This window comes from Halyomorpha halys, unplaced genomic scaffold, assembly GCF_000696795.3.
Source record: "Halyomorpha halys isolate HHAL.00 unplaced genomic scaffold, Hhal_1.1 Scaffold570.1, whole genome shotgun sequence".
In the NCBI taxonomy this organism is placed as follows: Eukaryota; Metazoa; Arthropoda; class Insecta; order Hemiptera; family Pentatomidae; genus Halyomorpha; species Halyomorpha halys.
The window spans coordinates 204,657-218,464 of record NW_027113602.1 but is presented as its reverse complement, the minus strand read 5'-3'; the positions used below and the strand labels follow the sequence as shown (position 1 = coordinate 218,464).

At 28.6% G+C, this 13,808-nt stretch overlaps 2 protein-coding genes and 1 long non-coding RNA gene across 9 annotated transcripts in view; 2 read left to right on the top strand and 1 right to left on the bottom strand.

The window, feature by feature from the left end:
• LOC106684315 (diacylglycerol kinase theta) overlaps window positions 1-5,059 on the top strand; it is a 205,718-nt gene extending 200,659 nt beyond the window's left edge. For 4 of the 6 annotated variants that reach the window (XM_014426312.3, XM_014426311.3, XM_067051013.1 and 1 more), the window contains one exon: window positions 2,841-5,059. In XM_014426312.3, the coding sequence (XP_014281798.1) occupies window positions 2,841-2,993 (153 nt within the window). In that variant the 3' untranslated portion in view covers window positions 2,994-5,059. The remainder of the gene's footprint in view (window positions 1-2,840) is intronic. The other 2 variants (XM_014426314.2, XM_067051014.1) reach the window with 1 other exon arrangement.
• LOC106684316 (uncharacterized) overlaps window positions 1-7,099 on the bottom strand; it is a 45,579-nt gene extending 38,480 nt beyond the window's left edge. The window contains exons 1-2 of one of the 2 annotated variants that reach the window (XR_010844424.1): window positions 6,923-7,099; window positions 6,764-6,831 (exon numbers count right to left, since the gene is read on the bottom strand). This is a non-coding gene — a long non-coding RNA (uncharacterized lncRNA). The remainder of the gene's footprint in view (window positions 1-6,763; window positions 6,832-6,922) is intronic. The other variant, XR_001343690.2, reaches the window with a different exon arrangement.
• Window positions 7,100-9,704: 2,605 nt separating this feature from the next.
• Window positions 9,705-10,447, top strand: LOC106684314 (DNA polymerase epsilon subunit 4). The gene is made up of 2 exons (XM_014426309.3): window positions 9,705-10,157; window positions 10,236-10,447. The coding sequence occupies exons 1-2, from the start codon at window positions 9,792-9,794 to the stop codon at window positions 10,377-10,379; spliced, it is 510 nt and encodes a 169-aa protein (XP_014281795.1). The 5' UTR covers window positions 9,705-9,791; the 3' UTR covers window positions 10,380-10,447.
• Window positions 10,448-13,808: the final 3,361 nt, after the last annotated feature.

The following is a 13,808-nucleotide window of genomic DNA, read 5'->3' as shown; positions in this document are numbered from 1 at the left end:
TAAAAGGAAGATGGTCCAGGTGCGGTAAAATAAAAACTCAAATAGTGATTAAACTATTTATTTTGAGCCAATGTTTCGCCCCACATTGCAGGGCTTCACCAGGGCTAAAAAAGATACAAACACTTAAATGATGTAAACATAAATAAAAAAATAAATAAGAATAATAAGAGGTTATAGAAAATTAATGGAAACATAAATAATAACAGATAAAAATAAGATATATAAAATAATGTACTAACTAAGAGATGGAAAAAGAGGGATAAGAAAATCAACATACCTTTCAGAATCAAAGTCAGAGTGAAAGTGAACTGTTTGGACAGGATGTTATAGAGAAAAGTGAAGATTGACAGCAAAGTACATTTGAAAATAATTTTAAAGTAAACAGTATAGAAAATTTAAAAATAAGCAAACATTAAATAATATAAATAATTGGGGGAAGAAATTATATTGAAAATATTATAAATTCACATGGATAGAATGGAATATAATACACATACAAGGATACAATATACATATGGATACTATAAACATACATAAATACACAAAATACCATTATTTATGTATCTATATACAATAAATATAATATGATGAAGAAAAGACAATATTCAAAATCAACAGGGGTACACAGGTGTGTAAATTATATAATAGAAACATTAATAATGATTTAGTAATTAATGTAAGTATACTAAAGTTGGAAGTAACATATGAATATAAATTAAAAAATAAAATATATAAATACAAATTATTCCCCTTTTTCCATCTATAGTATATACTTTATTTTATATATCTTCTTTTTATCTGTTCTTATTTCCGTTTCCATTAATTTTCTATAAACTTTTATTATTCTTATTTAATTTTTACATTTCATTATACATCTTTTTAATTTCCCATTTACTTTGTCTATTCATCTTTACATCATTTAAGTATTTGTATCTTTTTTAGCCTTGATGAAGCCCTGCAAGGTGGGACGAAACGTTGGCTCAATATAAATAGTTTATTCACTACTTGAGTTTTTCTTTGACCGCACCCAGACCATCTTCCTTTTATTAATATTTAATTGCTCGAATTCTTCTAGACAACCATAAATAGGTTTTTTTTCTTGTGTATTTTAAAACCTTTCAATATTTTTTCTAACAATTTGGTAGAATATTTTGAAAAAAAATTATCAACAAACCTGCTTATTAATTAGTTTTATCAATATACTATGGAAACAAGAATTTTAGTTACAGAAGTTTTTTTTAACAGAACTAATTGATTTTTCAACTCTACTTTTTTTTTTTTTTACCGCCAGTTAATCCAGAATTGTTGTTCAACAGGGTTCTACTACAGTTACTATTTTTATTTCCTATACAAGTTTTGATTAATTTCAATTGGATATTATTCTAATTTTTAATAATAAATTTCTATTAAATTGAGGCTTATTTAAAAAAACATAAAAATAAAAATCTATCATCTAAGGAGTTAAAATGGATATAAATGTTGAAAAATTAAATTACACTCTGACCCTTGCTAGATTTAAATTTTAGTTTTGAAAATTAATTTATTGAATTATATATGATAATTAAAGTAATTAATTGTAAGAAGATTGTCAGGCTGTTGGGATAAAAAGCTAAATGGAATAGTAGAAAAAACAACGATGTATGATGACTATAAGAATAAAGATAGAAAATTATTTTTAAAAAGGAACAAAGTAAACTGAAAGAATATAAACACAAAGGAATAGAATAATTATTTATAGCAAGTACAGTAATGAATGATTGAATCGAAAATGGTTTACTAGAGTAATAATTAGTGAAATAGTAATTAATAGAAATAGTAACAAATATGATGAAATATAATAGGAATATTCATGATATTGTGTTAAATGTAAAAAGTTTTAACATACTAAATGTTATAAGTACAGCAGGCTAATTTAAATTCCATGTTATATGTTAAATAAAGAGGAGCTCCAAGCAGATTTTCTGGGCAACTTGTTTTATAACCTTATAATCTTTAAAGGTTGTAAAATCTCCAATAGTCTCGTCACATCATCTTTACTCCACCTCTCATGTTTCTTGTTTCCTCTTCTAGTTTTTTTTTCCATTAATTTATTATTATTTTTATCTATTACTTTATTATAATGTAATTAAAAATGTCTAAAATAAAAACTAACTATGAGTACCTAATCTATCAAAACAACAGGCAAAATGCTGTGGTGCTCAGCTGGCCTGTTGCGTAAGGTCATTCTCCATTTTGCAGACCTATTAACAGACTCTCAACCATGTTAAATGTTATATATAGTTTTAACATGCTAAAAGAAAAAAAAAATTCTCTATTTAGTATACTTTAACATGTTAAACTGATGACCATGAATACAACTATTGAAGGAAAGACTGAGGTAAATATACACCTCGTTTACTTGCTCATTCTTTCCTTCTTTTAATTTTATCATATTATTAACAACTTCTATTAATTATTATTACAGTGGTACTTTTGTAATTCTATCACCCTTTACTGTAGTTGTTATTAATAATTATCTATTTATATCTATATTCGTTTAGTTTACTTTATTTTTTTGTAACTTTCTATGTATATTCATATAGTTTTATTATACTTTCCAATGTTCTTTTTTTTTATTTAGCCCTGATAAAACCCTTCAAAGTGGGTTGAACTATTTGCTGATAATAACTATTTTTTTCTGCTATTTCATATACCTTTTTTTAGCAGCACCCAGAGCATCTTTCCACAATTAATTATATACATTCCAGTAGTAATCTTCCAAAATAATTATAGTAACTAAGTCATAAATCACATGCTTTTTATTACTAACAGTGTTGCTTATTATGAATCTCTTGCTTCAGGCAACTATGCTGAAAAAGATGAAAGGGAAGATGAAGAGGCGAAACACTGAACCATTCATGCAGCAGGGAGCCATCGGCCAAGGCGCAGCAGCGCTCAGCATCCCAGTTGTCACCGAGACAACAGATAACGTCAACCATAACAACGAGTTCTAGCTAAACCCTGCATCCTTTCTTCAATCCATGCCCAATCATATATTGATCCTTCAATATACATATTGTCGAATATATATGTGTATATAACTTGAGACCTCAATGAACAGATGCTTGTTATATTCTGTTTCGATTTCAGTTCGGTTTCCTTCCCTTTCCTTTCATTATAACTTCATGGGTGTAATCTTATTAAAATTAATAATATTGTTAATTAAAAAAATAATACTAATATAGAAAATATTGTAAACTGTAATGTATTTATTACGATAAAGTATGGTAATTTTTTACCAAAAAGCACAATTTAATTCTACTATTATTAAATCTATAATGAAGTGTTTTGATCGAGGATTCAAGTTGGAATATGCTGAAAATTATTGACAATGTAGTAGGTCATTAAATGTGTTTTGAAAATGTACCTAATCCAACTTTTTTACATTCGTTAAAAATATTACAAAAACTTTACAGAGTAGAAACGTATTTACTGTAACACAGAAAGAAAAATGTGTTTTGTTAATGTAGATGCTAATTCTATATTGTTTTTAAAAATATATATGTGTACATATATCTAAATGTATATATATACACATATATGATATATAAAATCTAATCTTTCAGAGTTTAGAAAGCAAAATATAAATTTTTTTAATAAACATGACTCATCTTATGGTGTAGCTGTTTGTAAATATAAACAAAATTATAATTGAAAATGTAAGGAAGTGGAGAGGAAATAGGTGATGACAATGCTGTGAGTCATCATTCGAGAAAAAATAACGAGAAAATGTGGGAAATAAATCTATACCTCATTGTTCAACAACAATTTATTCTAGTCATGTTAATGAACGTTCAAGTTTGTGATTTTTTATATATTGTTTTTTGTCTATATTTTAGGATATATTTTAGATGATACATATATATATTTTTTATAGCTTTTGATTAGATTATATTGTTCTCATTCTTGAAAGACATTATCATTTTTGACTCAAGTTTGTTTTCATAAATTTTGTTGAGTACTTTAATTGAGATTCGTGATTTAAAAATATATAAAAAAAAAATTAAAAATGACAAAAATTTATAACGTGTCGGATATAGGAGTTATAATTACATTTAAGAATGAACGTTAAAAGATCTATATGAAAAAATGCTGGATCCTTTCTAAAATAAGCAGAAATGTCCTTAATAGGTTAATAATGACATTTACACACTAGTAACATTTTATTCTTGTAGGGACAATTGTGCTCATTTCAGAAATAATTCGGAGGTCCAGTGCTCCTTCTGTGGTTACAGGTCGGGAAAACAGATAGAAGAATTGATGTTACTCTTACGCGTGAGGATAAAACTGTCAGATGGTATATAGGGGATAAGAGGTGTTAAAACAATAATTAATACTAATGAGAGTTATGGAAGGTTTGCTGAGTTATGAAGAAGTATATAGCTCCCGATGTGGCCACGCAGGGCCTGGCAGAGTCGGCTATAGAAGTAGATGTTACCCGCTATGAAATCCAGCCTTGTCCCCCACCCAAACCGGAAATGGGAGTGGGACATGATTAGAAAACGCGACCAACGTGTATGGGGCTCAGCTTGCCACAGCCAGCAACTTTCCGGAGCACAGCTGTGGTGGGCACACACGTCATTCGCGTTTTATGCATCTCTATAATTCTATTTTTATCGCTTTAGTATCACTATTGTATTTAAAGTATATATAAAAAATAAATATATATATGAAATTAATCGGTTATTAAGAAAAAATAATTAAAAAAAAAATTAATATAAAAAAAGCTCTGTACAATCTTTTCTCCAGAAAAGTTAACCATTCCATTGCTGTTAAATTAAGAGAGATTTAAAATATTAAACAGATATGAAATATTAGAGAAAAGTTGTTTTTGCAAGGAACTCCACAAAAAACTTCCCGAAAGCACTCAGTGTGTTATTCTCACACACCTGACAAAAAATGAGTTCCATTGCGATACGTACATGTTTAAGTACATTGTAACCCTTAATCTCTGAACTTATTATATATGTATATTATGTCATGTTGGTAAATAGACATGTGAGTATAGAAAGGTATTAAATGTCTCTTCAATGCACACAAGACATATTTTTTCCTCATCCCACCAATCCTTTTGTCCTTACTAAGCCTCATTTTAGTTTTCGAACACAATTGAATCAGCTTTTCATTATTCATAAACAAAAAATATATGATCTAATAATGACAGGCTGATTTTATTTTTATTTTAAGAAATAAGTCAATAATAATCTATTATAAACATAAAATAATATTGAAGCTGTGATTTGCTCCATTTTTGAGGGTTCATTATAATAAAATTGTTCTAATAAATCTAATTAGATTAACAAAACATTGCAACAAGAAGAAATCGGAAGCCGACTTCAAACTAATTGGTACAAGAAGCTGGAGTTAAATAAAATATTAAATAAATAGCAATCCGATGTAAACAAAAATGAAGATTTTTCTGGAATGCAATGGTAGCAACAATGAAAGAGAATAACTTAAATCACTTAATTAATTTTTTTTAAATGGAAAATATAAATGTTATCTATTTATAAAAGTTATTAAAATTGATAAATTGTAACAAATAATTTAGATATTTAAGGATTTTCTTTTAAGGAAGTTCATTTTATTAATTTTTTAAATTGTTGAGGTGAAGAAAACTTCCAATTAGAATATAAACTATTCTATATTTTGGAGGAAGATAGTCCGGGTGGCAGTCAATAAAGGTATCAGAATGGTGAAAAAAAATTTATTGTTAAACAAAAAACTATCTATTTGTTATATGTATATATAGTTGACCGTAAAAATTGATATATAAGAAGATGGTCAGGGTTGCGGTCAAAAGTGAAACAAAAATAGTTTACAACTATTTTTGTTTCACTTTTGACCCCAACCCTGACCATCTTCTTATATATTTATTTGTTACTATTTCGATACCTTTATTGACCGCCAGCCGGACTATCTTCCTCCAATCTACTTCATATGGTCAACTATCTTCTTCCAATATTCTATATTTTGTACCTGTACAACGTTTCGGAATATTATCCCACCCTCATGTACTATTGTATCATATTTGTCAATTTTCAATTTCCATATTGAAATCTTGTCTTCTATACACACATAATCTAACATTTTTTTATAACCAGGTTATTTAAAATTTTAAATAATGTGTTATATAAAAAATGTTTAAACTATATGTGTATAGATGACAAAATTTCAAAATGGAAATTGATAAATATGTGGATACAATAGTATATAAGTACTGGATAATATTCCAAAATGTTGTGCAAGTACAACATATAGAATAGTTTATATTCTAATTGGGAGTTTTCTTCACCTCGATAATTTTAAAGAAAAACAAGATAATTAAGATGAAGTAAACAATTTTTGTAACTTCAAAATCGATTACGAAAAAAATTATAACTATATATTTATTTGTATGGATCTTGAGGATCAGTTAATAATACAAATATATTGAGGCGACATTTCACAACTTTATTGTTTGCATAGTGATGCCAATTGTCTGTAACAGTTGGTTCTTCATTGCTGTGACACAACTAGCTCAAAGTTTGTGCCAAAATTGAATAAATCATTATGTCATTTATGATTTAGTTATAGTTAGTGCCAATGAAACTTTTTTTTTCATTGTAGAGCATGACTATGCAAACAATAAAGTTGTGAAACATCACCTCAATATGGTTGTATTAATGACTGATTCTCGAAATCCACAAAAACATAAATCATTAATAGAAAAAGAAAAAGTTACCAATATACATATAGCCAGTATTTGGACTTCATAAATTTGAATATCTTCTCAAAATACCAGTTTTGAACCTGTAACGCAAGTTGAAAAGTTTAGATTAATATTATCATAAAAAATATAATTTCAATACAGGCAAGTTTTGCAAATTCCAAGAGCTAATACCATTACTTGTGAAATCCTTATTTGGAACTGAAGTAGCAATAACTGTCGTAAAAAAAGGAAATACTTAAACAAAAAAGTGTTAGAAACTTTATGTTTTATTTTTTTAATATTGTATCATCTACTTATCTTTAGTGAAAATTTTCTAATTAAGCACTTAAAGATCGACTAAATAATTTATGGTGCATAGAATATGGTTAAATAATGAATAAATTATTTTTATTATTTTCCCTCAATAATACTAGAAGCAGTGTTGCTATGGATACAACTATAAATGAATTGTCATGTATACAATATTTATTTATTAATGGTTGATTAAACATTTATCAGTGAAAATGTATTTATAAATTTAGCTACATTTTTATCCATAACTAATTCTTGCTAAACTGTGGCTGGAGAGATGTTTATGCTACATCGACATACATACACATAATATCTACAAGTTTGTCACTTGCCACAAATCTAAGACTTGTACAAATTCTTGGTAAACAAATGAAGTGACAAAAATTATCCACATACTTGTGTTTTTGTTGGCTGTTGATACTGTTGAGACTGTATGGCTACAGTTGGTATGATCTGTACCGTTTCGAACAGTAAGAAGCGGTTTTCAGAACAGATTTTATAGGGACCCCTACTCGGTAAGTAGGAATGATAAAAAAAACCAATGATGGACGTTTTGATTGATTAAGTAGGGGTGATACTGATGAATTACCGAGGAAATTTTGGGATCAGATCATTCATAGTGTGCGTTTCACAATGTTCTTGCAGACAAACCCCAAAGTAATGGTTAAACAAGCTGCCTGTTTATTAAGAATCTAAAGAGACACGGCATAAGATGATAGCTGATCAGTATCTCATATACAAGTAAGCATCTATCGGGCTGGTAGTTAGTATTGGGGCCTTCGTAATCACCTTACCCTTTGGATGATGACTTTCATTCAGGCTGACCGTGTACCGCAGGTTCTACGATAACGTTGCTAGGGACAGTAATAAAAAATAAGGATAGCTGTCGCAGCCACAACTGTCCTTACTGTCAAGAAAGTCAATCTCTGTGATGACTTTCTAGTACAAGAGCCCAAGAGGAGAAAAAAGGCAGTTATCTCACCCCAATTTTTGATTACTTTAATGAAAACTATGTATAATTACTAGTCAACACTGATGAGTCTGCCAAGTATAGGTAGAGTGAATAAAAAATGGCGGTTGTTTCAAAGCGATAAAAAAACTAATTTTTCATTCGGAGCTCTATATCTTAAAAATTAGGAACAACACATGAAAACCTAAGAGAACGTCATTTAAAGAAGAGTAAATTTGCTAAAATATGAGCCCTAATAAAATTATTTACGTTAAATATTTTTCCAGATTTAGCTTTTGAAAAAGCAACATTTCATAAAAATGTTGTATGGGTAGTAGTGTTCAGATGTACCGAAAGATCAGTAGTTAGAGAATTTATTTTGAAAATCTATATCTCAATAACCATTTGACGTACAGGTGTGTGTTAGCACTTAAATTAAAGCTAGTTTAATGGGCTATAAAGTAGTTTAATATGTTAATCGTCATAGGAGTAGTAGTTTTCATGATATTTGCTAAAATAAATTGATTTATAGTTATTCGGACAAATTTGCACTTACCAAATTTATATTCATATGCGGATATCATAAAAACTACTACCCCTACGAAGATAAGTATCATAAACTACTTTATAGTAAGTTAAATTTCCTTTATTTTGAGTGTTGGCAGACATATGTGCGTCTTATGGATCTAGAGATGTATTTTTTCAAAAATCCAATAATTTATAAGAACTACTAGAAATTTATATTTGGTGAGTTTATTTTGTCAAAAACTACTACTCCTACAATGTTAAACATAATTAATTATTTTGTAGTAAATTTAACTAGCTTATTTTGAGCGCTGGCAGACATCTGTACGTCCAATGGTTTCTGAAATGAAGTTTTTCATAAATAAAACTTATTGTCCGAACAACTATAAATCAATTTATTTTAGCAAATATCATGAAAACTAGTATTCCTACGAAGATAAAGGTCACAAACTTCTGTATGGTCCATTAAACTAGCTTTAATTTGAGTGCTAATAGATATCTGCACGTCACATAGTTCCTGAGATATAGATTTCTCAAAATAAATTAACTAACTACTAATCTTTCAGTAGATTTTTAAGAAATTTTGCTTTTTAAAAGGCTATATCTCGAGAACTATTGGACGTAAATAGCTCTATTATGGCTAATATTTCACATAATTTACTCTTCTTTAAATAATGTTCTCTTAGATTTTCTAATGTTGTTGTTAGTTTTTAAGATATAGAGCTCCGAATGAAAAATTAATTTTTTTTTTTAAGGTTTTGAAACAACTGCCATTTTTTATTCCCCCTACCTATAATTGACAGACTTATCAATTTTGATTAGTAATTATACATAGTTTTCATTAAAGTAATCAAAAATTGACGTGAGGTAACTGCCTTTTTTTCTTCCCGGCTCTTGTACTATTCCTTAGTACGATTTCTCTCAATAGCTTAGTCTTTGTTGCGTCTAACGCAGTGCAGTTAACAGTTTTTCGAGTTTGAAACTTCTGTAGTCATTATTACGGCTTTATGACCCTAGATAAATTGGGGACTAAAGTGTTTGAGTTTTTATAAAAAAAACAGTCGGTGGGATTAGTGGGAAGATTATATAGACTGGCATTAGATTTTGATAATATTGAGATTTGGATAGTTGTACAAAGAGACAGAAAAAAGCACATGAACTTCATATAGTAAGTTTTTTAAGCTCTTTGGAAAGGTTGAAAAACCTGATTGTTTTGGAATGTAGCGCCAAAACTTGTTATGTAGTTTTACTTTTAATCAAGTTCATAATACAATAATGGAAGAGGATGAACTTTTGAATAGTTTATTAGATAATGAGCTGGACTCTGTTAGCAAAGGTTCTCTCAAGTCATCTGTTGACATGGAGGTAGATTTGATAACAAAAGAACAAGGGAATACAGAAGAAAGTGAGTTTAATGTATCCAATCTTGAATCAAATCCTTCTAGAAATGAAGATGAAAATGAAAAAATCCCAGATAAAAAACCTGCTTTGCTGCCAGATAAAACGAGTAGTAAAAAAGAAGAAACCACTAGGTATCGACCTTTGCATCTTCCTTTAGCTAGAGTCAAACAGATCATTAAAATGGACCCAGATGTTCATATGGCTGGATCAGATGCTGTTTTCTTGATTGCTAAGGCTACTGTAAGTTTATTTTTTTAAAAAAAAAAGTCCCATAGTTCAGTTTTGTATTTACTCTAATTTTTATTTTATGTTTTATAGGAACTATTTATTGAACTTCTAAGTAAAGATGCTTATGCATTCACTTCTTCTGCAAAAAAGAAAACCATTCAGAAGAAAGATGTGGATTCTGCTATTACGAACGCTGATGCACTTGTTTTCTTGGACGGAGCATTAGACTTCTGATGTGATTTATGGTTTTAATTTGTATATATGTAAAATAAAAAGATTATTTTTTGTATTGCTTTAATCAATCTTCTTGAAATGTTTGCTAAACTCCTTGATTAAATAAAAAACATTGAAATTGAGACCATAAATTAGTAGCAGAGTTGGGTAAAAATTAGCTATAGATGCAAGTACAGCTAAAATGTCATGGATACAATATTTATTTATTAATCGCCCATGAATAAGGATCGTATCCATGACAATTTGAGCGGTTGTTTTATCCATAACTAACTTTTACTCATCTCTAATTATTAGAATCATTGGTAGCAGGCTAGGATTAACCATAGATGTAATATTACATTAAATATTAATTCTCTGTTTTCAAACAGATAATGGATAGTCTAACATCTACATGTATATTACATATACCACAAAAAAAAATTTGTGGCCTTACTCTACACTTATGTCATTATTTCCCATTAAAATATCTAAAACCCAGATTAACCTGCCAGAGTCCAAGCCCTGAGGTACCTCATTAACAAGAATTCTACTGTAAATATATATTTATTAATTTTTTTAAATTTAATGAATGGAATATGGTCTGGTTGCGGTAATTTTGAGCGCTGGCAGACATCTGTACGTCCAATGGTTTCTGAAATGAAGTTTTTCATAAATCAAACTTATTGTCTGAACAACTATAAATCAATTTATTTTAGCAAATATGGCATCTTCTTTTCAGATATCTCAAAGGATTATCAGGGATTTTTAAGGATAAGAACTAGTGGGTTTCTGTGGGTAAGGATTGCAGAGTGAAATAGACAGAATAGAACAGAGGATGATAAACATATTAAACTACTTCATAGCCCATTAAACTAGCTTTAATTTGATGCTAATAGACATCTGTACATCAAATAGTTTTTGAGATATAGATTTTTCAAAATAAATTCAATAACTACTGATCATTCAGTACGTAATGTACATTTTTATGAAATATTGCTTTTTAAAAAGCTATGTCTCAAGAACTATTGAACGTAAATAGCTCTGTTATGGCTCATATTTTATTGAATTTACTTTACTTTAAATGATGTTCTCTTAGATTTTCTATTGTTGTTAGTAGTTTTAAAGATAAAGAGCTCTGAATGAAAATTTTGAATTTTGGGTTTGAACCAACTCCCTAAATTCGGATTAAACTGGTGCCTATTTTTGTTTTAGGTTTGGTTAAATTAAACTTCTTAATATTAAATACTTCTGTTTATATTTTACCATTGAATTTAGATCACTAAAAAAAAAAGTACAACTATTAAATGAAATCCCTCTCATTGATGCCCTAAAACAGGGTCTGCACAAATTAATACAAGTTTTACTATTGTTGTGTACTTTTTCACTTAAACTAGATTTAAATATTTAATGTCCAGTAGTATCATCAAATATCTTTAATTATAATTCATAATTATGAGAGATAGTTGACCGTGGATGATAAATGAGGAGAAGATGGTTGAGGGTGCGGTCAATGAAACACAAATAAGTATGATTAACTTATTTTAATGTGCCGACATTTCGGCTAGAGTTTCTAGCCTTCTTCAGGGCTGTTTGCTGAAAGGTTGAGCGCCTGAACCTTTTTCAATAACTACTGAGCTATTTACGTTCAATAGTTCTTGAGACATAGCTTTTTAAAAAGCAATATTTCATAAAAATGTACATTACGTACGGAATGATCAGTAGTTATTGAATTTAGCGCCTAGAATAAGGCGCTCAACCTTTCAGCAAACAGCCCTGAAGAAGGCTAGAAACTCTAGCCGAAACGTCGGCACATTAAAATAAGTTAATCATACTTATTTGTGTTTCATTGACCGCACCCCCAACCATCTTCTCCTCATTTAATTATAATTATTTATAAATCAGGAAAAAAAGTTTTAAAATAATATATGTACTTTTGAGAATAGGAAGTAAAAATAATTGAAATTAGCATCACTGCATAATGCACTTTATTCAGAAAAATATCCACTGCAGTAATTAAGAGGAAACTATCGTTATTGTCAAAACAGAATCTTTACACAGTGATCCAAAAATAAAATTTAAAACAAAAATACTTCTGGTTTAGAATTAATATTTTTATTGGAATTTTCCACCTCTCACCAATAATAAACCCAAATGAGTAAAGTTGAACTTAAAACATTAAAATCTTCAAAGCTTTTTATTTATCTTTAATGTCAGTCAAAATAATTAAAATTGTTTGTACAGACATATTGATAACTTCTTTCTTGACTGTTGATGATAGATATTTTTGAGGACCTTGAGAATCAGTTATTAAGACAACTATATTGAGGTGATGCTTTGCAACTTTATAGTTTGGATAGTTATGCTCTATAATGAATAAAAAGGTTTTTGGAATGAAGAATAACACAGCAATGTAGAACACACTGAAATGGACAATTGTAAGTAATATTTAAAAAATATAAATATAATTCCAAATTTGTTAGTATACTATTTCTTTTCAATTTTATGTTTCTCTAAATGTTGGTTGTTTTGTTTCTCATTTTGTTCTATAGTCCTGATGAAGACCTGGTACTGGTAATGGTGGGGGGAACAAGTCCGACAATTTGGCCTATTGGTCCTTTTTGCCAGATGAAGACCTGAAACTCAGGTCAAAACATCGGCATGAATAAATAATTTCTTGTTTATTTATGTTTTTTCTTTTGCTGATCGCACCACCTCCTCTCCCCCAACCATCTTCTCCAATTAAATAGGAGTGAAATGGAGAAAGGTAAATGTGAGTTTGTTTTTGGTTTTTCCAAAACATAACCATTCTTTCTAGCAGGTAGTCGACCCGTTATTTCTGTTTTGTAGTTTGTCTATTTATATTCAGTGTTGTAAATTATGTCTTATGTGTTTAGAGCGTAATGTAAAACACACACAATTTTAAGTAATTTTTATAGTTATTAATCTCAAATTTTACTCTACAATTAATTTCCAATGACGTTTCAAAATTTTAATTTTAGTTCCATACTAGTACGGATATAAAAATTTTAATTTGGCAAAAAACAAAGTCTTTGTCGTCAGTTATTGTTAAATAAATAAGCTAATAAAAATAGTATTAAATAAATTTATAAAGCTTAGAATAATTATATTTCACCTTTTAATTTATTTTTTTAATAATTAGTTGAAGAAATTATTTTTTTCTAAAAAAGTGCTTTATAATTTTAAGCCCTTTAAATAAAAATGGCATGACTAAGCAAACAATAAAGTTGCAAAATTTCGCCTTCATATAGTTCTCTTTTTGACTGCTCTTTTTTTTTGTTAATTCAATTCAAACACTGAAAAAACCTCTATGATCTGAATCCATATTTTGAAAAAAAAAAAACATTTAATTTAAAGGTTTAAAATTTATTAGTTGTTCACTCTGATGATTCAATTAGTATACTGTCGGCATGACAACTAACATGAGTTTAG

Bases quoted from the DNA above. Each gene is read 5' to 3' on its own strand.
- LOC106684314 (XM_014426309.3), top strand. From the start codon at position 9,792: ATGGAAGAGGATGAACTTTTGAATAGTTTATTAGATAATGAGCTGGAC. The intron at 10,158-10,235 runs GTAAGTTTATTT...TATGTTTTATAG, and splicing joins TCTTGATTGCTAAGGCTACT to GAACTATTTATTGAACTTCT.